Source organism: Mauremys mutica, chromosome 3 (genome assembly GCF_020497125.1).
Source record: "Mauremys mutica isolate MM-2020 ecotype Southern chromosome 3, ASM2049712v1, whole genome shotgun sequence".
NCBI lineage: Eukaryota > Metazoa > Chordata > Testudines > Geoemydidae > Mauremys > Mauremys mutica.
In genome coordinates, this window is record NC_059074.1 from 119,060,331 (window position 1) to 119,085,809 (window position 25,479).

The 25,479-nt window shown below is 44.3% G+C and overlaps 1 protein-coding gene across 1 annotated transcript in view; it reads left to right on the plus strand.

The window, feature by feature from the left end:
- Positions 1 to 578: 578 nt before the first annotated feature.
- Positions 579 to 25,479, plus strand: part of SYNJ2 (synaptojanin 2) — a 90,505-nt gene continuing 65,604 nt past the window's right edge. The window contains exons 1-2 of the mRNA XM_045010623.1: positions 579 to 729; positions 13,808 to 13,894. Of these exons, the coding sequence (XP_044866558.1) occupies positions 609 to 729; positions 13,808 to 13,894 (208 nt within the window). The 5' untranslated portion in view covers positions 579 to 608. The remainder of the gene's footprint in view (positions 730 to 13,807; positions 13,895 to 25,479) is intronic.

The window sequence follows — 25,479 nt, forward strand, 5'->3', positions numbered from 1 at the left end:
GGGAGGAGACAGACGGACAATGGTTTTTACCTGTCCCGGAGCGGGAGGAGGAGGAGGAGCCGCCGCCACGGGAGAAGGGAGGAACAAAGTCAACTCCTAGTTTACACGGGACCGGCGCCGCGGGGAGCGCGAGAAAGCGGGGCGCAGCGGGCGGCCGCCGGCGCCAAGGACTCTCCGGCGATCCAGCCGGGTCACCCTTTGCAAGGAGCCGGGGCGGCCCGAGCTCTCCGCCCGGGGCCGGGGCTGCGTTGGCCGGGAGGGAAGAAGGAAACAGCGGCACTTTGGGTTTCCCCGCCGAGTTGCTGGAGCCTGTTTCTGGGCTGGCAGCTCGCGGCGACCCTGGGGCGCCCCCGGCTCCCCTTGGTGTGGGGGCGGCGCTGAGCCCGGCAGGGGGAGACGCGGCGGCGCTTTCTCTGCCCCCAGCCCCTTGGTGACCTTGGGGCGGGGGCGCTACTGCAGGGAGCGTCTCTCTCCCGGACCGCACGCGGGGGGCGGCAGGGGGGGTCCCCGGAAGGGGAGAAGCGGCGGCGCTTTCTCCGCTCCCCGCGGTTGGTGCCCTGGTCTTTGGCGGGGAGCGGGCGCCTTCCCCCCTATGGCCAGCCGCCCCCATGGCTCCGAGCAAAGGGCTGCGGCTGCTCTGGAAGCAGGAGCCGGCTCCGAGCGCCCTGCTCGAGGCGCGCAGCCGCCACGACTGTCTGCTGCTGGAGGCCGGCACCGTGGCCACCCTCAGTAAGTGCCTCTGGCGGGCCGGGCCGGGCGTGGCTGGGCTGAGCGCGCACCTGGGGGTGCGGGGCGGGGTGGGTCGGACTGGGGCAGCTGGGGGGTGTTCGTGTGGGCACAGACCAGTATCTAAGGGCTAAGCGTCCAGAGCCAGATTTTCAAAGAGCTCAGCCTCCCACTTAGGCACCAAAATAAGGGCAGATTTTCTAAAGTGCTCAGGGTGTCCCAGGCTCAATCTGCCCTTGGCTGGGCTGTTATCAGGATCCCTACACGTGTGAAAGTTTGGGCTGCTCTGCAGAAGGCTAAGGCTCCAGCAGTTACACCTGTCAGGGGGCTGGTAGCCTCCTCCCCACAGCGGTTCAGCAAGGCCAGGCAGACACTAGACCTTTCCTCCCAACAGTGGGGGTACTAGTGTAGAGGAGGGCCCGGAGCCTTAAGAGATCAGCATTGTAAGGCCTAACCCCCGCTGCCTTGCCACACTGTGAAGTTTTCAGCCCCAAATTAGGTGTTTAGGTTCCCCATACCAGTGACTCTCAACCTTTCCAGACGATATTGTATCCCTTTCAGGAGTCTGATTTGTCTTGTACACCCCTAAGTTTCACCTCACTTAAAAACTACTTGCTTACAAAATCAGACGTAAAAATACAAAAGTCTCACAGCACACTATTACTGAAAAATTGCTTACTTATTTTTACCATATAATTATAAAATAAATCAATTGGAATATAAATTTTGTACTTATATTTCAGTGTATAGTTTATAAAGCAGTATAAACAAGTCATTGCATGAAACTTTAGTTCATACTGATTATGGTAGTGCATTTTATGTAGTGTGTTGTAAAACTAGGCAAATATCTAGATGACTTGATGTACCCCCAGGGGGTACAAATACCCTAGGTTGAGAACCACTGCCCCATACAGTGCATGGAGAGAGAGTGGTGCCCAGGAAAGGGACTTTCAGAAGCCAGCCACCTACTGAGTTCTCAGAGCCACCTGAAGCTAACCAGGAGTGAAAGTCAGAGGAAAGGAGGAGAGGAGCCTAGTTACCTGAGTGGCTGACATGGTGCACCTGGCTGACAGGCCAGAGATAGGCACCTTCTGCCACTTGGGATCCTTAGCTGCCACCACCCCTTCCTGAAGTTAGGTACAGAAACCAGGTCTACTGCTTAGGTAGTTTATGTCCTAGCAGCCAAAACCATCTGTGTGTGTCTGTCTCCTGCTCAGGCATGACACCTTTCTCACACTCACCCTACATTTCCTTGTGCCCCAGCTGGCTTTTTTGAAGATCTAGTGTTATCCCTCCACCTTTCAGTAGCCTGTCTGCAGCTCTCCTGCAGCGGGTTCTGATGGGCATCAGGTGTTAGGGCCCAGCTCAGAGTACACCTACAGGATCAGGCCTCACTGGCAAGATAAGGATTCCCCTGCCTAGTTTGAGAATGCCCCCTCTGGAGCTTTGGCTCAAGCTAGGGTTCTGAGCAGCTTGTTAGCTGTGAGGCAGCTCAACACTTAGGGGACAGTGCAAATGCTGACCTTTGGAAACTTAAGCACCTAGGGCACTTTAGCCCCTGTGGAGTAAAGTCAGTGCTTAATTTGTGCCAGGGCTGAGCCCCAGCACCTCTGGGCTTGGCAGTTCATAACCCCAGCACCTCTGGGTTTGCTATGTCATTTATGAATGTAAAAGAAAATTGCTTGAGCCCCAGCATCTCTTTCATTACAAATTAAGCACTGGGTAGAGTGAATAAGAGCTTTTGGAACATCACTGGCACCTAAAAGTGGAAAATTTAAAGAGGTAGGGAGGTGCATACGGATCTGGGCCCAAGTTGCCCGTGGCCACCTGCATATTAACAATTGTGCCTTCTAGACAATGCATTGTTAAAATGTGGATAGCCTGTATGCGCTAGATATTATTTTTGGTTATTAGGCTATTAAGTATATAACAGTTAGGTCCTGTTCCTGAAGTTGGATCTGTGTGAACATGTCACCCTGGAGTACCCATTATTTCATTGTGGCTCCGTCCAGGCATAGAGGTCCATATACACAGAGCAACTTAAAGGATTGGGGCCTTAGACTCTGGGAGGTGAGAACTGTGTAATTTATGCTTTGTACAGCGCTAAGCACATTGTCAGCACTTAACAAATAATAATGTGTGTGATGTGACTGAGTTCATGTTATAAACATTAAGATTTTTATCATTCTTTGATAATTTAGAGCGGGTTGGAAAAAAGTCTTTTCTGTGGAACATTTGGACTTTTTGGCAAAAAACTGAAACATTTCAGTCAAAAAACAAAATACTTTGATTCTGAAATTCTGTGGTGTCTCATGGGAGTTGCAGTTCAGGTGTCTTATACTCTCATTCTGCTGTATAAGCTGGGCTTTCTGATTGGACTACATCTCCCATGATGCAGCATGGTCTCCCCTCATAGTGAGAGGATGCATCATGGGAGTCCCACAACTGGTGTGCATCATGGGAGATGAAGGCCCGCTGGGAGCCTGGCCCATGGAGGAGAATGGGGATATGAGGGAACTGAACTACAACTTCCATGACACGCTGTGGAAACACATCCAAATTGAAATATTAAAGTTTTCAATAGGTTTTTGTTGTAGTTTTTGTGTTTTTTTTAATGGAAAAAAACCAAAATGTTCTGTGAAAAGCAGACAGGTGAGGAAAAATTTATTTAATGGAAAATTTTTGACTAGTCCTACTGCTGCTGATTTGTTATGGCTTCACTCTATTGGAATATTTACATCAAAGGATACTTTATTTCTTGTGAGGTTCACTGCAGAATTTTTGTTGTGTTTCAAATTTACAGCTTGAAGTTACATTACCTTTGGTTTGGTTACCTAATTTCCCCATCCTGAAAGGAAGATTAAAACAAAAACAAAAAAAAATACCTGTGGCACTTTAGAGTTGTGCAGTTGTATTTTGTGCAACTTCATATGGGTTTAAACGTCCATGCTCTTTGAGACAAAAACCTACAGCTGCAACACCGATGTGCAAATCTATAGAGCAGTAGCCTCTTATATACATAAAATTGTGAGAAATTCTTTGCTGAACATGGCGAAAACAAATGTCAATCCCTAATCATTTTATTTAAAAATATTTTTTCATAGTTACCAACCAACAATTAGTCATCAAGGACTAGGGCCAGGGGATATTCAAAGTTTTTTGGGGGGAGGGGAAGGGATTCAGTTCCTTTGTTTATTATGCACAAAAAGAGACTCATAATTTTTTTTTAAATGGGAAAAGAATAAATATTTTCCCTTCCCCACCACTATTAGTTAAAATGATAGAATGGAATGATAGCAAGTATGGAAACAGAGATTTTACAAGCAAGAAATGTAAAACAAAATTGGAAACTGATCTAAGCCCAATGTTTCAGTTTGTAAATCTTTGGCCACCTCATAACTTAGAACCTCTTTGTTTTGTACAATGAAAAATTTAAAATCACATTCAAAGTAAATTATTGGACACCTTTTTTCCCCTCTGCAAGCCTCTGAATGAGTCAGAATTAAAATTTCAGTTGTCCTTGTGTCTGCCTGTATTTCTAGTGTGTTGTACAGCATACAATGTCTTTATCATATTCCCAGATAAAAAATACATTGAACTGGAGTTAAGGTTGAGCGTACATATCAGTAATGGGAAAGGCACTATGAGGCTGTTGTAATTCTCTCGAAAGCCAGCATTACAAGCCCAGGAAATTCAGAGTTAAATTTAATTTAAAAGATATATTTAGATTTGGAAATGCTTCTATGGCATTCAAACAACTTTAACTCCTCCCTATAGTGATGCCATGTAATAACTAGACAATTATGATTAGTGCATAATAAATAGTGTTTGTAGTCCTACATTAGATTAAATTGATATTTAAAGATACATTTGATTTTTATTTTTTTTCCTTATAGTGTCACCATGGGGTGAAGTTAAGGTTGTTTAGGTGCATTAACAGTGCATTTTGAAAGAGGGCATTTTGCCAGTGGCAGCCCTACAGCTTCAATCTCATTTTATAACAATGGAAGAGGGTAGCCATTTTGAAAGAGAACAGTTCTTTATGGAATTCACAGTAGAAGAACATTAAGCATTAGCCTCTGCTGAAGAAGCAACTTTCACCTATGAAGAATAGTGGGGAAAATTATTATTATTAAAAACAAGTCTCTCAAAGATTGCAAGTTGGGGAAAATAGAGGTAGACACTGTCCCTGCCTTGAGGACCATACAATCTGTGAAAATGAGCGACATGCCAAGACCCCGAGCTGCAAACATATACCGGTAGGCGTGTGTTAACTTTATTACTTATGAATGAATCCAGTGAAATGATGTCAACGGGACTACCTGTGGTAGTAAAGTTAAGCAAATGCATAAGTGTTTGCAGGATTGGAGCCAAAGGGTGTGGAACAAGGATAAAATTCAGTTTGTAAACTCTTGAGGCAGAGACTGCCATTTATTATATGTTTGTACAGTGCCTAGAACAACGGGGCCCACCTGGTTGTGGCCTTTAGCTGCTACTGCAATACAAATGCCTAATAATTACACATTTTATATACATCTGCTATTTTAAAATTAATTTTAGCTTTGTAATTACACATACATCTAGACCTTTCCTTAGCTGCTGCTTAGCATATTCTTTCAGCTGATCTTAGTAGTCAAACACAAATAATGCACGAACTGTTTGACTGCTGTACGTTGATTAACATGTAATTTGAACATATTTATATTTACTAAAATACAGAAAAGAACACACAGCGTGATCCATTTTTCTGTCATGCTGAGATAATTATATGGCAAAGTTCAAAACTGTGTTTGCATTCTTAAAACTTTGTTTGTGTTCTTAAATGTCAAATTATCCTTTTATTTTTGGAATCTTTTGTAGTCTGTTGGAACATGTTCTATATAAGCACCGATGCATTACATTGTGTGGGCAAAGTGTTGAATACATGCTTTGTGCACTTGAGGGTGAAGCTCATTTGTGATGAATGTAGTCTATAGGATTCGTATTTGTTATACATTAGAAAACTATGCTAATTATGCGTAAATTGTTCCTGATGGGCTAGGTCTACATGTCTTAGATAACAATAGCAAGTTAGATATTAAAATAATATATTGCCATGTTAAGATAACTAAACCGCCACAGTCACAGGTGTTTTATGACGTGTATGTTGTTACACAACAGTTGGCCTTAAGTTCATCAGAGGAGTTTCAGAGCAGGCTTTTGCTGTGTTTGCTGCTATGTTTACCGACAGCCCAGCTCATGCTACACTTTACACAATGTGTTTTTCATTATTCTATTGCCAGACTTTTGTTGGGATGTTAATTTTAAAAGTGTATACTATAAATATAGTGTGTGTGTAAATCAGCTTGGCTTTTTTGGTGAGGATGGGAGAAGGAAGTCAGAATCAGCTTAGTCCATCAGCTTAGTCTATCATATTTATAGGATGCTACTAAGCACAATCCTAGGTAATATGCTGACTATATTGTTTCTCTCAATGTGATGTGAGAAACACATGTGATCAGGTTTCTATTTGTTTTGTGTTTGCTTCTTGTGGAAAAGTTCTCATGTTTCCCTGGTTAGTAGGAGAAGCACAGGTGAGGTGAACAAGCTGTTGCTGCTGCCTCCAGCACATCACAGCTTTGATCCTGCAAATGCTTAGACATGTTATAAAATTTACACACATTGAGTACATAGAGTTAAGCACGTATGCAAGTGTTTGCAGGATCAGGACCAAAGTAGGCAGAGGGAGGAGCTAGATCCTGCCACTGGGTGCCAGGCTCTCTTCCTCCTGCTCCTTTCTTGAAAAGCCACTTGCCTCTATGTCAGCCAGTGTTTTTAGGAGTGCCCAGCTCCCACCCTAATTTAGCTGTAGGAACTGTGGTCTCTCTCTGCTTTCTTTCTGCTGAGGCATTTATAAAAGTGCCAGTTACTTGGGTTTCAAACATTTACGTCCCAATTCTGCTCCCACTGAAGTCAATGGGAGTAGGATCTGACCCTTAAGGAATACAAAGGAAACTCTATAAAGGATTTTGCGCTCTGCCACATGAATTGGCCACTGTTACTTAAAGGGCATAATTCACAGAGAAAGATCATGCTTGATAAATGAATTTTGAGATGTAGGCGTTTGAGTGGTGCTTTTCATTAGATTCTGAAATAATATTTGTATACGTTATATGAAAAAGTCATCACTTTTTATTGGATTTATTAAAGGCTAATTGCATTGTGTCAGTACATCTGCTTGCGCCTTTGCTGGGGTTAAATTTGTGGGAAGGGAGCCAACTTGGTATAGAGTTTAGATCAAGGATGTCTAATATTTGATGCTAAGAAAGGTGCTTGAAGAATGTTCTGTGTGCTATGTACACCTTGCCTCCTCTAAACTGGAACAAAATTGTACTTACTGGGGCAGAAGTAGATACCATAGTATATGTACAAACACTTATAGGAAAGATATCTTGTATGAAACATTAGTGGGAAGCTTCATTGAGGCTTGGTAATTACTAGAAGCATTGTCTGGTTCCTGTAACAGTTATTACAAAATAAATGAATACAGTATGTATTTGAAAACTGCACTTGCTCATCCATCCAGATGAGTAGGAAACTTCCTGGGTGAGTTCCATCAACTGCTGGAGCATGTAAATTTTCATTAAAAAAAAAAAAAAAAGTCTCTAATCCTCTTGGTTGCAAAGAAAGGTTTCCAAATGTGAACAGAGTATAACCCAGTGCTGTGTTGTTTTCCTACATTTGCAAGCAATCAGCTCCAGGTACCTCTGCTGGTTGGGGTTTTTGCAAGCTGCAGTAATGTGAAACGGACTCCTTGGTACCCCGTGGGCAACAGGGAAACCAGCTTGGGTCGAGTCAGTTTGTTGCTAGTCAGGAAAGCTCTCAGTACTTAGCATTCGACCAGCTAGAGAGATGCAATTGCAAATATGTTATTCAACAGATACCAGGGAAACTTGTCAAATAATATAGTCCTGCGGGTCTCAAACTGGGGGGTCGGGACCCCAAAGTGGGTCACGATCCCATTTTAATGGGGTCACCAGGGCTGCCATTAGACTTGCTGGGCCCAGGGCTGAAGCCGAAGCCCCACTGCCCGGAGCCAAAGCCCACGGGCTTCAGCCCAGGGCAGTGGAGCTCAGGTTCCAGGCCCCCCGCACCCAGGGCAGTGGGGCTCAGGCTTTGGGCCCCCCGCTCGGGGCAGCGGGGCTCAGGCAAGCTCAGGCTTCAGTCCCCCCTCCTGGGGTCATTTAGTAATTTTTGTTGTCAGAAGGGGGTCCCGGTGCAATGAAGTTTGAGAACCGCTGGCACTCAACTAACTTTTTTTGCTGCTTTTAGAGCCCTAGTGGAAAGTTGCTTTTAGAAAAGTAAAAAGTTGACTAATGATTTTATAATTTAAATGCAATACATTGCTGTTTTATTCCTCTAAATTGCTGGGGGGGTCTTGTTTAGGGTTTCAAAAAGTGTTAATTTAAACATAACTTTATAATATAAGCAGAACAGGTAGTTGCCATCTTATGCATTGATACTTCTCACTCTTAATGAAGGAATTGAAGCTAGAATGTTTAGGGTGTTTTGTGATCTAGTGAAAGGGAAAAAATGGTGCTTGAAAGGTTACTTTCAGGTTTAATATTCTATCAGATGTAAAGCACAAACATCTTTCCCTGTGTTTCTCAGTGATACCTTAGGGTTTTACAACTAACATTTTTTTTAAAGTTCTACAGTAGTTTCACTACTTGGACTGTTTACACTTTGTGCTTCATCCAGCTTGGACAACCATAGACACATTAATCTTACTTTTGTTTTTAGACATTCACATTCTGGTTCTAATTCTCACGCCCCAGCATGAGTTGCAAACAGTACAGGGGAATGTTTCAATCCAAACAAAAACGCCTGGCTTTGTTTACATTTATTTTACATTTTATTAAAAAATTCCTATTAATTTATGTTTTTAAATGCTTTTTCTAAAATAATAAAACCTAAATGTTGGGCCTAAACTATCTGATAGTTTCCCTTTAACATTGTTGTTTGGTACCCCAAGCTGGGTGAACATACCATCATCTGTGCAGTTCAGCAACGGTTGTTGCTGACCTCAGTTGATGTGGGGTCCCACTCCCCAGGGCTCTGATAACAGAAACATGTAAGGTTTCAGAGTAGCAGCTGTGTTAGTCTGTCTGCCTCAGACAGAATTCTTTCTAGGGCACAGAGGGAGCACATCCAGTACTGCATTGCTTCGGGAGTGCTGCATGCTACCTCTTGCACGCTGGTCTGGCTCTGCAGGCTGGCTCAAAGTGGGTGAAGGGTAGGCCATGCCTGGGGACACACAGACTGAACAGTCCCTACTCTCCCCTGAACACAGGGGTTGTAATTGTGGCTGGCCTTTATACCTTGCAGAGGGGAAAGACTCCTAGTGCCCTACCCCTGACCTGCATAAAGGCCAGTCACAATCTAGCCCAGTGACAGAATCCTGTTTTTGGAATAGCACTTGTTGAACCCACTGATGGGAATGCACTGCTAGTGTAAGTAGGCACAACCCAGTTGAAATCAGCAGAGCAGAGCCTATGTATATCAGGGTACATCTACTCTGTCCACCCCCCCACACCCCTAAAAAAGAGCAGCCCATGGCAGTGAATCTTGGATCTGGGTCAGCTGGCTTAAGCTCATGGGGCTTGTGCTACGGGTCTAAAAATAGAAGTATAGATGCTTGGGCTGGAGCCTGGGCTCTGAGATGTGTGTCTCTGAGCCTGGGTGCCAGTCGGAGCCCGGACATCCACACTGCTATTTTTAGACCTGTGTTGCGAATCCAAGTCGGTTGAATCAGGACCTGAGACTCACTACCACGAGTCTTCCTTTGCAGTGTAGATATACCTTTAGTGCCCAGTGAATTAGGCCCAGTGACTAATTTGCTGTTCACTTTGATACCATCTGGCTTAATTCAGATTTGGTCTAAACGTCTTTCTCCACTCAAAAAATAGCAAACCAAATACTGTTTTGATTTTGGACCACACAGTTACTCAGGGCTTGTCTACAGTAACAGCAGTGCAGCTGAACCGGTGCAACTGTGCCGCTGTAGCGCATGGTGAAGATGCTACCTACGGCAACTGGAGAGCTTCTCCACTCGGCTTAGCTGCCGCCTCTCGGGGAGGTGGAGTACCTGTGTCGGCGGGAAGCCCTTCAGTTGACATAGCGCTGTGTACACCGGGATGTTAGGTCAGTATAACTACGTCACATAGGGGTGTGAATTTTCCACACCCCTGAGTGATGTAGTTATACCAACATAAGTTGCTAGTGTAGACCAAGCCTTAGGCAGCTCCTGCCCTAAAGACATTACAGTCTCTTTATCATGAGTTTGTACAGTTCCTAGCACCGTGGGGACTCTACCACACAATATATATCGTAAATGGGCACAAAGACCCAGTCTGTACAGATCCGTGGACTTTCCCGCCCTCCAGATTTGTATAGCCCCCGTGTCACCAACTACAGCTGTGTTCGGTATGTTGTTAGTTACTGTGTTCAGAGGCTACTATAAATATGCAAGGTTCAATTCTGGGCTGCATCTCTAAGGAGCGCAGCACAAAAGATGCAGCCTTGGGGTGGAGGGATGGGCAAATGTGGCTTGATGCAACATTTGTGCCCTTTGGATTCGGAGTTCCTCCAGGAGACAAAATGGTGCCCAGCAAAAATGAAAACAGCTGATGTAATTTCCCCTATCTGATGATGATTTATGCCAACTCATCCTGGGTTGCCTATTGGATGCAGCACAGCTTAGAATCCTCATAGTGCCATGTCCTGTGGGCAGCCCTGCCCCAGACACATTCCCTGTGCTAACTCTTGTGAAGGGAGCAGCGTAGAGCCATTTCTGGAGCCCCTACTGTACCTCCACCAGGTGGATTCTCCCCCAGACCCTGATGGCACATTGATGACCCCTGTACACTGGAAGGGCAGCATATAGAGGCCGGAACTGGGGAGAAAATCTGTCCTTGCAATCTGTGCAGCTCAGTACTTTGAGGAGAAACATTAGAAACATTGCTGATAAGTTAAATGATAACATTTTATTAACAAAGCAGGGCCGGCTCTAGACCCCAGCGCGGCAAGCACCCGCGTGGGGCGGCCCTTTCCCGGGGGGGCGGCAGGCTGGGCCGGCGGACCTGCCGCAGTCATGCCTGCGGGAGGTCCACCGGAGCCCCGGGACGACCGGACCTGCTGCAGGCATGACTGCGGAGGGGGCGCTCGTCCCGCGGCTCCAGTGCACCTCCCGCAGCCATGACTGCGGACGGTTCGCTGGTCCCGCGGCTCGGCTGGACCTCCCGCAGGCATGCCTGCGGCAGCTCCAGCAGAGCTGCCGGACCTGCGAACCGTCCGCAGGTGCGGGAGGTCCAGCAGAGCCGCGCGACCAGCGGACCCTCCGCAGTCATGCCCGCGGCTCCGGGGCGCCTCCCGGGCATGACTGCTTGGGGCGTCCAAAAACGTAGAGCCGCCCCTGAACAAAGCTAGGCCACCAGTAGGTCTGTACCATACCGCCCATGAGAACTGCTCACGCCTGCATTTTGGGTCTTCTCTCAATGAGAAGCCAGCCAAAGCGTCTCACATTTAGCTAATTGGGAGATGACAATACACAGTCTACCTTCAGCATTCCATCTCCTGTTCATTGACCTGGTAAGCTAAGACCTAGTCTACACTAGAAGAGGTTTGTTAGTATAGCTATACTGGCTACATCAGCAAACCCACATAGTGTAGATACAACTTACGTCAGCAGAAAAGGGGGTTTTGCAGCTATAGTTTTCACTGGTTCTGTGACTGAAACAAGCCGTGCTGCCAAGAGCACTTTTCACTGGTATAAATGTCTACACTAAGGCTGTTGCTGCTATAGAAATGTCATGAAAAATCACCCCTCTGACCAACATTACAATACCAACAAAAGTTTCTAGTGTAGATCTGGCCTAAATGATGGGATATATCTGCAGAACTGTTTGCAAAACCAAGCTAGCCCAGGCTTAACATCTGATGCTTGCTGAAACTTCCATCTCTGTTCCAAGCTCTGCTAATATGCGTGCAGTGTGTTGGCTTGCCTTGCCAGCTTCTGTGGCTTTTCTACACACAGCAACATCAGCTGCTGCTTGCCATGAGCTGCACGTGGTGTCATATTTTTATATTGCTTAATCTCACATTGATACACATACTGTACACTTTGTTCTTTAGTTTAGATCATGCCCTTAACATACATGTTGATGACGCATATTCCAGTCCCTGGTTCTTGAAGAAATATCTCCATTCTCCCTGTTGCCTCTTGTGTCTAGCCTGCGAGTTTGTTAATCTCACCTCTACCTGCTTAGCTATCAATCTGCTTAGCTATTTCCTTCAGAGTGGTAGCCGTGTTAGGGTATGTCTACACTACCCGCCGGATCAGGGATCAATCTATCGGGGATCGATTTATCGCATATAGTGTAGACGCACTAAATCGATCCCCGATCGCTCTCCCGTCGACTGCTGAACTCCAGCTCGGCGAGAGGCGGAAGCAAAGTCAATGGGGGAGCGGCGGCCGTCAATCTCGCGTTGTGAGGATGCGAAGTAAGTGATTCTAAGTCAATCTAAGATACGTCGACTTCAGCTACGCTATTCTCGTAGCTGAAGTTGTGTATCTTAGATCGATTTCCCCCTTCCCGCCCTGTGTAGACCAGGCCTTAGTCTGTATCAGCAAAAAAAATAAAAAATGAGGAGTCTTTGTAGCACCTTATAGACTAACAAATTTATTTGGCATAAGCTTTCGTGGGCTAAAACCCACTTCATCAGATGCATGGAGTGGAAATACAGCATGATGAAATGATGCATCTGATGAAGTGGGTTTTAGCCCACGAAAGCTTATGCCCAAATAAATTTGTTAGTCTATAAGGTGCCACAAGGACCCTTTGTTGTTTTTAGCTATTTCTGTCATCTTCTCTTTTAGTGAAGGTTGCAGTGTTTGGGGCAAGGATTTTGCTTCTATCGTAAAGTGTGCTTCTGCTGCCATTGGAAAAGGAGGAAAATGGTTTTCTGCCCCTTCTTTGTTTCTTTATGATCTATAAAGATGGCCTGAGAGGATTTGCTCCAGATTTACAGTGGTGTAACTGGGATCAGAATAGGTTCTCTTGTGTACTCTGATGTAAATTTATACTGATTTGCTCTTTTGCGAGTTTTGACTTCAATAAAATAATTTTTTTGACTCTCAAAAACTCATTTTTGCCATGCTGCCTATATTGAATCTTGTTGCCATGTTTTAAAAAAAATCCCAGTTTGTTGTTCCCCTTCCATGTCCTCTGTCTGTCTTCACTCTGACTGTGAGATTGTTGGGGCAGGGATGGTCCCTTCTCATATGTCTGGAAAATGCCTAGCACATGTGGGTGCTACTCAAACAAATATATATATATATATATATATATATATATATTTTAAACAGCTCTAGTCTTAGGGCTGTATGAATTAATTGTTTGTGTGTGTGTTCTTTTATTCTGATAGTGATAATCCATTTGCTGGTGTCTGTACCATATGTTGGTAGATGTAAATCCACAAACAGATCATTAATTAACTGTTGCAACTGGCTCCTCTCTTTTTCCTTTGTGTGGTGTTTGAACAGGCTTGTTTGCACCTTATAACACTCAGACCTGGGCTACACTGTGGGGGGTTCGAACTAAAATAGACAACTTCAGCTATAGCGTAGCTGAAGTCAAAGTATCTTAGTTCGACTTACCTGGCCGTCCTCACGGCGGCGAGTCAACCACCGCAGCTCCCCCATCAACTCCGCTTACTCCTCCTGCCGAGGTGGAATACAGGCATCAATTCGGGGATCGATTTATCGCGTCTAGACAAGACGCGATAAATCGATCCCCGATACATTGAACACTACCCGCCGATGCGGCGGGTAGTATATACATACCCTCAGTCTTTTATGGGGATGTTCCGTCACTTTTAAATAGCTTCCTAGTTTAACACTGTAAACCCTACATGCTTATTCATGTTTATCTAATTGTCTTGTTTGTTGAGTGACGGGAGGGCTTTGGTACAAGACTATACCAGTCTGAAAACTGAATTGGGTAACTAAGGCTTGATGCCTTTGTATTGTGTTTCTTCTCAGCTCCTGAAGAAAAGGAGGCAATTAAAGGGCAATATGAAAAGCTCATGGATGCCTATGGCTGCTTGGGAGAGCTCCGGCTAAAATGTGGTAAGTAGCTTTTGGAATAAGGACAGTTGTTAGATGCCCAAACAAACATGGTTTAATCCCAGTGACCAGAGAGTTGCCTAATTTCTGTCAGTTTTGGAAGACATTTGGGCTCTTGCTAAATATAACCATTTTATTGATGCAAATGTATTTTTTATAAACTGTGCATTAGGTTAAAAGCACACAGTCAAGTATTATCTTAAGAGTTTTTAGGTTAAGTATCTTGCATTCCTTTGTTTCATAAGACCCTCTTAGCAACTTGTTGTTTTTCCTTCCACTTTTGTATAATACAAATGTTGATTTTTTTTCCCCTCCCTTCCTTTTGTTTTGAATTGAGCTAGTTTTAATAATGGCTCTTATGATTACTAAGGGCCCAGTTGTGCAAACACCAATGTACATGAATGACTTAATTCACATGAAAAGCCAAATTGACTTCAGTGGGCCTTCTTGCATGCATGAGTGTTTTCTGAATGAGCCCCATAACTTCAACTAACACACTGCAGAATATCATTATACATCAGCATTGCTCTTAATTTTCATATGCTTTCGGGAATCTTGAATTAGCAAAGAAGCTGCTGCTGCTCTCTACAACAGGAACATAAAATGAATTTTTGTAGTGCTATAGGAACAGAGCCATATCTCACTGATTTGAGGGCACTCAGTACCTTGCAGTATTGGGCCCAATAAAAATACATTTCAGTTCAGTGCTTAAGGTGGTTTTAAACCAACATTTAAGTAAACATTAGTGCTTGTAAAATGTGCCTCATTTACAGCTTGAGAGACTGAAATTCTCTATGTATAATGCAGATAATAGCTGTACCGACTTCCCCACACTGCCCTGGCAATGAACCTTAACCTTGACTTGGAGGTGTGAGACTACTTCATTTGCATTCCACATCTACTCAGTCCTTGGCCTCTTTAATGAACCTGCCAACAGGGATAACAAACATAGTAATGGGTGAATGCCTGTATACTAGGAACTAATAGAAGATTATTTACTTAGGCTTTGTCCATACTAGCACTGTTGTCGGTCAGGGGTGTGAAAAAACACCCCCCCCGACCAACATAAGTTTCACCAACAAAAGCACTGGTGCGGACAGCGCTATGTTGGCAGGAGAGCGTCTCTCGCCGACACAGCTACCGCTGCTTGTTGAGGGTAGAGAGCTCTTTCCTGCAAGCATAGTGTTATGCTATACAAACCACACAGGATCTTTTATAGAAGAAGGCAAAAACACTGCATTTATTGAAAATACAACAGTTAGCATATGCTTTTTAGACACACACACACTCTCTCTCTCTCTCTCTCTCTCCCGCTAGTTGATGTTTATAGTTACCAGTCTGTTGTAGCTCGAGTCAATCTAATGGCCAGTTAGATCGAGCATGAGTGAGGAGCTGGGCTCTTGTCGGTCGCGATCCGATTCTCTGAGGTTTTGCAGGACTGAACCCAGAGTTCCCTGGCAAAACCCCAGCTTTATAGTTGTAAATTCCCATTTGAGTCCATGCATTTTGCAATGTCATCCTGTAATCATTAGTCCTTAAGAGGTGTTATCATTTGATAGTTATTGTCGAGCTTCCTATCGTTATCATCTATTTGTTGTCTCGCCTTCGGGGGTGCCTGCCTCATCTCTGAGGACGTCAATGTTGCTAACATGTTTAGCATCAGATACAATGGACGTTTTTTGATTTGTCTCCTGGTCTTTCCAAGTTTCTCACTTTTTCTGGACATTTGTGATGGCTTTCACACCTTATCTTTTCCTGATACATGCATTCTTCATTCACACAAACAGTCTCTTACAGAAACATTCAAAGGTATACAGACAGCAGTATATATTCAGCAGAATACATTGTAAATCAAGCCTTGCTAAATCTTATAACTAAAACAATTCACATTGGGGCTTCAGGCCCTCAACAGTCCTCTAATCTCCTTAACGTGTATACAATACAAGATCCTGTCTCTTACTTACTAAAATCTTAAAACAAAGAAATGTATATTTAACTAGAGTGCCTAATTTGTAATACATATAGGAAACCATAGTAAACATTATAACTTATCCTAAAACAAAAGGGTGACCATAATTAGTTGTTCTGGTCTGTTCCTTTCTGCTATTCAAAAAGGGTGGCTGGCAGGATAAAATCAAATCATACATTAATTCTTATAGTGCTATATAAAATCCTGCTCCTACAATAGAGTGGCTACACAGGAGACCTTACAGTGGCATTGTGTAGACATAGCCTAGCTCATTACATATAGGACACTGAACAGCTGTTAGGGGGTAATGACTTCCATCTACTACAATTTGGATGGATTTGAAGCAGTTATTTACAGATGAACACTCCATATCACGGTGTAAATCTGCAGATCCGTCTCACTACTTGAAGCAAGAAGGGGATTTTTTGTTTGGTTTGTTCAGTTTCTTGTGAGGTAATTGAGAAATTCTGTTAAACTGAATGTCAGTTTTGTTCATGCTCTTGAAAATAAAATAGAGTGTATGGTCCATTTTTCTTGGCATTCCTGAGAGGAATGTATTTATTGAGAAAATCTAGTTATTTCTGGTGACTCTGACCTGAGAAATTCCCCCTGTAGAGCTCTGCCAGTGCATCTCTATCTGGTCCGAATTTTACCTCTGTACTGTTCCTGTTCAAAGCCACTTCTGAAGAGAGACTGCCAAAAGTTCTGTTAATGGCTTGATAATAAGGACTGACTGCAAAGTATATTTGCATAGTTCTCTTTAAAAAAGCCACAGAGGGCTGTACTTAAATAGAACAGACATTTCCCAGGGCAGATTAGAGAGAGAGAATGTCATTTGCGTGCCTGCTCTCTCATTGGTAGTTGGGGTACCATTTTTCTCTGGTCCCAAATACGTGACTTCACAATCCCTACAGCAATTGCTTCCATGGAAAAGTGAGAACAGGAAGATATTTAATGTATTTTTCACTTCTTTTAATGTGTTTTAACAGCTGGAAACAAGGAGAACAGCGCAATGCAACCAGCCAGCTCTCTGCAGTGCACCAGTGGTTTGCAGACCACAGTTCAGGAACCTATGGAATAGGCAGTGACAGAGTGGTCTATTTGACCAATTGGTCACTATGGGAAACCTGCAAGCAAATCAGCACCTTTTGTGAGTGCTAAATTAGCCAAAAATATTTTGAAAATACTCTACTCTTCAAAGGCATACGCAAAAGAGCGTATTTGCCAAGCTGAGAAACAGTCTTTTGTAGGAAATACAAAATGTGTCTGGGAGCTCTCCGGGCAATGAATTAACCTGTAAATACCAGTACTTAGGGATCAGTATAAGTCTTAAGTCTCCTTGTCTACAGAAGTTTAGTGTACTCCATTTCTACCTGCCAAGGAGAGGAGAATAGAGGCTGCTTTTTACGTTGCCTTGCCTTTGCACAAGAATGCTGATGGACCCTGTGAAGCTGCTCACAAAGTTAATGTTTCCCAGAAATGACGACAGCATTCACTCGTGTGGACTTACGTCAATTTGGATGACTCACTAGATTCCCCGTTTTCTTTTTGTTTGGGAGGAGCTGTAATAGCATTAACAGCTGAAGGTTTCTGTGCTGTGCTTCAGCCAAGGTTTTGCTTCTCAAGGGAGGTTTAGCAGTGATGTTTATTTTAAGCAGTATGCTAACGCTGGGTTTATGGTATTGTACAGCACACTGTTCAGATGCAGTAGTGCCAGTAAAAGATGTGTGTACTGTATAAGGTAAATTCTGGACACTATCAACTATGGGGGTTGCTTTATTTGATGAAATAACAGATTTCTCTTCCGAGAAACATTCTCTGTGTATGGGTATATATACTTATGCTAAAACGTAAGAGATTTTCACAGGCACAAAGGGCAGGTAGGTGCCCAGCTTCCATTTGTGCCTTTAAAAATTGCCTCCTTAAAGTCTAGCATCAGTGCTTAGAGGGACGAAGAAAAGTTTTGTGGTTAAAACACTGGGTTGGGATTTGGGAGATGGAGTTCTATTTGTGACTGCCACAGACTTCACTTATTCTCTGAGCCTAAACTCTCAGTCTGTAAAATGGGGATAATAGTACTTCACCGAGAAGGGGTGAGGATCTGTGTGTTGATGACAGTGAGGCACTTGGCTACCACAGGGCTGGGAGCCATATTAAATAAATTATGGGTCTATTACAGGAGTGGATGGGTGAGATTCTGTGGCCTGCAATGTGCAGGAGGTCAGACATTAGATGATCATGATGGTCCCTTCTGGTCTCAAAGTCGGTAAGTCTGTGAGGAAGGTTTTTTATTTAAAAATTAAATTTAAATTCAGTACCCATAAAAATGGAGATTAATAGAACCCTCAGTACAGATAGTTGCTGTATAAATTGTCAGTGAAGATAGCTTGAAGCCCAGTGAACAAACTGCAGTTCACAAAAGAAAATGGGATACTTGGGTGCAATAACATAAGGCTAGAAAAAAAAATTCTGAAAAATACTGTATTTTATTGAGCAGAGATACATGTTTTCATTAGAAGTCCGGTGTCTTTGGTCACCTTACCTTGAAATATAGCGGAGACTGAATAGGAGGAGATGGTTGGATTGAGGGATTTTCATATAACGAGAGTGAAAAAACGTGGGTGATTTCACTTGGAAAAGGAAAGCGAGAGGAGTAGATTGAGGTATTCAAAGCAATGTGAATTGAGAATGAGAATTGACTCGTTTCTCCTTTTTACTGTATTTCATAATAGAAAGCTTTGACACCTATGACATACACTGTGGGAGAAAATGAATAACAAGAGTCATATACGCAGGTTTAATACAGAAGCCACACTTATTGTTATCAGCGATGTTCCAGAATTATGCTTCCTGGGGTATCCTCACTGAACCTTGGTCAAGGCAGCTGATTTCATAGGAGCTGAACAAAAAGTATAAAAGTTAATTTTGTCATATTGTCTTGCTGAATGTTCTCCCAGACTCACCCTCCCACACACAGCATTCAGCACATATTTCTGCGAATAGCTGAGTTTTCCCATTTGCTTTAAAGGTTCTCTTTAAAGCCAACTATGATTATTATGGTTCACCACTGGGCTACATAATGATCTCAGTTACTATACATCAAATTTACACCAGGATAACTGTGTTCAGAGTTTAACTCATTATCCCTGAAAGGATAGTTTTCTTGTGTTTGCTCTAGTGAAATGGAAAGTGGACTCCTCCATCTTTCTCAGATGTTCTTATTTTCTATATCTGACTTTGAGGCATCTGGTTCTGGCCATTGTGGGAGACAAGATACCGGACTAGATGGGCCAGGGTCTGATCCATTATGGCTGCTTCTGTGTTCCTAAACATCTGTTAGCACTGTAGTGATGAGAATGTCATTCCACATGTGCGTTGTAATGGCTGGAATGAAGCAGGAATGTAGATTTTACCCACTTGTTTAAACAAAAATTAGTGTTTACTTTACAACAATTTAAGTGAAGATTCAGAGTTTCTAAGGCAAGAGCTACTTTAAAAGTTCCACGGCTGGCATTGTTGCTTGTGCAAATGTGAAGTGCATATTAAGACCTGGAGCTCTTTGATTACTCTTCAAGGTTTCCTTTTCTGGGTTGCTTTAAATTGTTTCTTTTCTGCTGGCTCTGTGTATCAAGCACTCTGTAGCTGTTTAAACTGCATATAATATGCTTTCTGCTACTGACCTGGGATGTTGATATAATGGAGACTTTTACCATATTTTTCCTCTTTTTCTTCCAGCTTATTTGCATTCTTTTCTCATCTAAGATTTTTTGTTTTGAGAAATAGGGCTGGATTTTGGCCTGTCCCTCCATAGGTGTGCAAGGAACCTCCTGGCCACAAATGAAGGCTGGCCACAATTAGAGTACAAGCAGTCCCCGGAGTACAAGGTTTGCTTCTGACTAGCACTGCTAGCAAATGAAAACTGCAGGGAATTGATTCAGGGTTAATTTTTCTTCCGATCTTAAAGGAATACTGTCTGCCTTGTAGAAATGTTTTTCTTCTAATCTTGAAACCAGTTATATTTGGTAAAGCAACAAATGTCTATGTCACGTCTGCAGTAGTTTTTTAATTCTCCTGCTTGTGCATTCAGTAAAACAAGCATAAACCTTCTGACTGCTGTTCAGCTCCTCCTAAGTTGGTTCCTCCCACATGTGCATAGTGCTGATGCAGCAAGAGGGATCAAAAATGAAACAAATCATGTAGTTTTGATATGATTTATACTAATATGGTAGTTCAATTATTTGCACTTTTTCAATCAAAGTTTTATTTGGAATCCCAAGGGATTCAACATTAAAATATGACAGAAATAAAATGGATAGAGAGCTACACATGTGAAAAGTTAAGGTTAGTGATGCTAACAGTATTCCTCTATTTTGAAAATAAAAAATTGGGGAAAGTACCATATGGACCTACGGGGATGGCAGTATGTGTCTTATTTTCATTTCTCTCCCCTCATGATTACAGTATCTGCTGTATATCTTTTTATCAGTGTAAGTTCCGTGGCTTGAAGCCATTCCCTCTCTGCTGCCAGAATATCACAGCATTAATGCCAATCTGTGGTTCAGGAAAATTTGTAAACCATGATCCTGTGAAAATTCCGGGTTGTCATCAGTTCACATACTGTAGGAAATAGGCTGCCATATGACAAGCTGATTTTATTTTATTTTTTTCAAACAGGAAGCTCTCTGTGGCCTTTTCTTTTGTGGAGACTTACTGCATAATAAAAGTGAAATTGTTTAGAGCCTAGAAAACCCTCCTGTAAAATCTTGTTAGATAAATGCTTTATTTCCACCCAGTCAATCAATAATTACCCAGCACATTAGCAGTTGTAAATTTCAGGAACAGAAAAAATCAGCTTTTAATTTGTTAACCTAGAAGTATCTTGCATATTAACAACAACAAATAGATTTAGCAGTGTAAACGAAGGCTATGTCTACACTACTCAGCTTTTGGTGACACAGTTGTGCAACAGCCCTTCCGCTAAAAGGCGCTCAGTGTAGCTGCTGTTTGTCAGCAGGAGCGCTCTCTCCTGCTGACAAAGCACCGTTCGCACCAGTGCTTGTCGTTGACAAAACTTTTGTCTTTCGAGGGGGGGAGGGGGGAGGAGGAAGTGGGTAACACCTCTGAACGACAAAAATTTTGTCTTTCACGCCAGTGTAGACAAAGCCTAAGGCCAAAATCCTGAAAAGACTTGTGTGTGCTTGATTTTAAGTATGTGGTAGTCCCATTGCTTCAGTGAAACTATTCCTGTCTTTAAAGTTAAGCACATACATAAGTCTTTGTAGGATCAGAGCCCAAAAACTGTGTAGCTATTCTCACATTAAAGCAACTATTTAAAAAAAAAAAAAAGGCAGGGGGCAGTTGAAGTGATATATACCAGAAGAGGAATCACATTTTTTAAAAAAAGTTTTAACTGGAAATAAACGAAGTTAGATTTTGATTTATTGCTGGGTTCGGAATGAGATGTACTCATAGTTGTTATAATCAGACATGTATGGCCTAACTGCTCCTGGTAAGTACAGTAACTAGAGGAGTCGGCCCTGCAGCTGGTAATGCTACTATTGCCACACAAGATGGTATTTCAAACAGCATGATTGGGTAAATAAAGCTTTTGTTTTATTCTCTGGGTCTGTGTTTTCAGTCCAGCAAAATGTCTAAGTGAAATGACGAATGGACATAGCTCAGTCTAGGCTCGCATTACAAATGCAGCAGATGTAATTAGAGACTGCTTCCTTTTTTTTTTTTTTTAGCGGGAGGGGGGAATTGGCAGCCTGTGCTTGGGGAAAGGCCCAGGAGTGAGATAACACAGGGAGCAAGTTTTCTTAGAACTGAGAGAAGAGCATTTCCAAGGCTAAGCTGAAAGTGCTGACAAAGAAGGAAAGGGGTGGAGCGAGTATGGAGGAAGCTGCATCAAAATGTGCGTGGGAAACTAGCTGGTGACCCACCAAGCATCTGAACCCTGAAAAAGAAGAGTTGATTTTTTTTTTTTTTAAAGGGTGGAGAGTACAGTAAGTCTGATTCTCGGGGCTTGGTTTTTCGTGAATGGAGACTGGTGGTTGAGGCCATGCCTAACTTCAGGCTCGAAAGAGACATGATTTATAGTTTGAGGATGGTATTATATTGATAGCATTCTTATTATTGTGCATATTTCTGAAAGCTTGAGAGGCGAGATCTTCACCTCCGCTCTGGCCCCGGTACGTCACATAAAAGGGCCAGAGTGGCCTAGGACTGTCAAAGCTCCATCTCCATCCGGTGAGGATTCCCCCAGGACAGGCATTGTGAGACAGTCTTAAGGCTGCCTCCTGGAGACCCTTTTGCAAGCTCTCATGTAGGTGACATGTTGGAGGGGAGGGGTCACAGCACTGGAGAGTCTGGGGTGTGCTGTGCCCCATAATGTAGCCTTGGGAAGCTACTGTAAATTAGAGAGGCCTTCAGGGCTGCCTAAGAGGGTATGTCAACAGAGCCTGTGGCAGAGCGACCCTCCCAGCCTGGGATGACAGACTTGGGCCTGCAGGGCTAGTACTCTAAAAATATCTGTGCACTTCTAAGTTGCAGCTTGGGCTCTGATGCCTGGGGTGGGGTGGGGGGTGAGCTTCAGAGCCCAAGATGCAATGTCTACACAGTTGGTATTAGTGCAGTAGCACCAGCCCCTGACCCCAAGTCCATCGACCTAGGCTGGGAGTTTACTTACTTGTAAGTTTCTCAGACCTGAAGAAAAGCGCGGTGTAAACTCGAAAGCTTGTCTCTCTCACCAACAGAAGTTGGTCCAGTAAAAGATGTTGCCTCACCCACCTTGTTTCTCTAATACCTTTAAAGTTAACAGAGAAGCCTTGCAGTAGAGAGTGCTTAAACTGCATATCATGGGCCTGCTCTAGCTCCTATTGCAGTTGGTGGCAAAATTGCTAGGCCATGTCTAGACTAGGAAAATAGGATGTTAACAACAAGCGTGATTTTAAACAGGACATCACACCTACTGTAGACAGAGCAAGTAATGTTTAAAAACATGTTAGCTGGTTTCGGTCAACCCGAGGTTCCCATCTAGTGTGGAACAGCTAAAGACCTGTCTTCTAGACACAGTGCTTCAGTGGGAACAGGATGAGGCTCTCCCCAAACATCTGGGGCCCCAGGGTGGGTTGCACATCTCAGATGCTTTCGTATTAAAAAAAAAAAAAAGTCTAATATCTCTGGCAAAGAAATAGTGAAATATCTTGGGTTAGATTCTGTTAGGGTGACCAGATAGCAAGTGTGAAAAATCAGGAGGGGAGGTAATAGGTTGCCCATATAAGGGCTGGTCTACACTACGGGGGAAAATCGATATAAGATAAGCAACTTCAGCTATGTGAATAACGTAGCTGAAGTCGAAGTATCTTATATCGAATTACCTACCGTCCTCACGGCGCGGGATCGATGTCCGCGGCTCCCCATGTCGACTCCGCTACCGCCGTTCGGGTTGGTGGAGTTCCGGAGTCGACAGGAGCGCGTTCGGGGATCGATATATCACGTCTAGATGAGACGCAATATATCGATCCCCGAGAAATCGATTGCTACCCGCCGATACGGCGGGTAGTGAAGACGTACCCTAAGACAAAGCCTCTAATTTTGAGATATATGGTCACCCTAGATCAGGGGCGGGCAAACTTTTGGCCTGAGGGCCACATTGGGTTTTGGAAATTCTATGGAGGGCTGGTTAGAGGAGGGGAGGCATGGCCCGGCCCCAACCCCCTATCCACCCCCTCCTGCTTCTGGCTCCCTGATGGCGCCCCAGGACTCCTGGCCCATCCAACCCCCCTGTTCCTGATGGGCCCCCTGGAATCCCTGCCCCATCCACCCCCCCCAGCTCCCTGTCCGCTGACTGCCCTGCCACCCCATCCAACCCCCGCTCTTTCCTGACTGCTCCCCCCTGGGACCCTTGTCCCCATTCAACCCCCTTATTCCCCACCCTCTGACCGCCCCAACCCCTGTCCACACCCCTGACCACCACCCCGAACTCCCATGTCCTCTATCAAACCCCCCCAGTCCCCTGCTCCCTGCCCCCTTACCGCGCTACTTGGAGCACCAGTGGCTGGTGGCACTACAGCCGCGCTGCCCGGCTGGAGCCAGCCACGCACCGCACAGCACAGAGCACCGGGTCAGGCCAGGCTCTGCAGCTGCGCTGCCCCAGGAGCTTGCCATCCCGGCACCCAGAGCACTGCGCCGGCCGCGGGGTGAGCTGAGGCTGTGAGGGAGGGGCTGGGGGCTAGCCTCCCGGGCCAGGAGCTCAGGGGCCGGGCAGGAGGGTCCCGTGGGCCTTAGTTTGCCCACCTCTGCCCTAGATTCTGTGCTATGCATCTAAAGCTCACAGATGGGGGGGTGCTATCGTGGCTTTAAGCCATCTTTACACCTTACCAGTCGTGGTGGCTCCACAGGGTGGTGCATTGCCTGGCATAACTTTGGGCAAGTCCACATAGCCCGTGGTGGCAGCAAGCTCCCATCTTGCCTCTCTAATATCCTGGGACTGACACGGTTACACCACCACTGCATCCAACATTAAAGATAAGTATGCAGCACCTGGTGTTGACTGTCAGAGCATCTCCCCTCACATTGGCAGATGTTTCAGTAACAATGGGCTGTTTACAATACACCCTGCTACCATTGTATTTTTTGTTGGTTTTCCCCTCTGTGGTCACTCAAGCGTTTTCTCTAGGCTCCCAGCTCCTCGGCCGCCACCTCTCTTGGGCAGAAACCAAATACCCACATCTTTCTCCTTTCTGAGCGGGGGTTTTGCAGACTGGGTTTGCAGGGTTCCTGCTGATGCTTGATATCCCCAGCAAGCCAGACTACCTACACATGTCAGCATCTGTGCTTTGATTTCTCTTTAAAGGCTATGAATAACTGCAATTGCCAGCAGTCACAGATTGCCACACTGTTCTTTATAAGCAGGCATGTTTATTCTTAAGGTGAAAGCATTATAGAGAAAACGTATAAAAACATAGATGTTCGTAGACTCATGCTAAAAGCTTACCAGAAGTCACCCATCAGTCTTATGGGGGGCCTCAAAACCCTTCCAGCTTTTTCCCAAAAAGAATTGGGGCCTCCCCTGGACAGAAAGTCCTGTCCATTTGCTGGATCAGAAAGAAGTCTCTGAGTTGGCTTAAACTCAGACTTTTAATCCAAAAGTCCTTTCTTTGTCTTTTGGTCTCTGGAGAATCCAGTTTGAACTAGTATATGTGAGCCTCTTCAAGTGATGGTACTTCTTTGGAGAATTGACTACCTGAGTGAATTTGCCCCACTGTTCTTAGTTCCTGAAGGAGCTGTGGTCATCCTCCCACATGGTATTATATACAGTCCCTGGCCCACAATGATACATAAACTTAATACAGTAAGATCTCCCAAAGATATTGGCGGAAATTGCCATATCTGTCACACCCACCACACAGCCATCAGTTTGTCACTGCCACCTCCCTCATGCTGAAACTGACTATAACAATTTGTGTTTATTTGTGTATATTTGTGTTTCTTTACAGGATCACTTAATGCTGCCCCAAAACTCCTCCCTGTGGGCCAGATCCTCAGCCGATGTAAATCAGCATAGCTCTGTTGTCTTCAGAGGCGCTACACTGATTTACACCAGGAGAGGACCTGG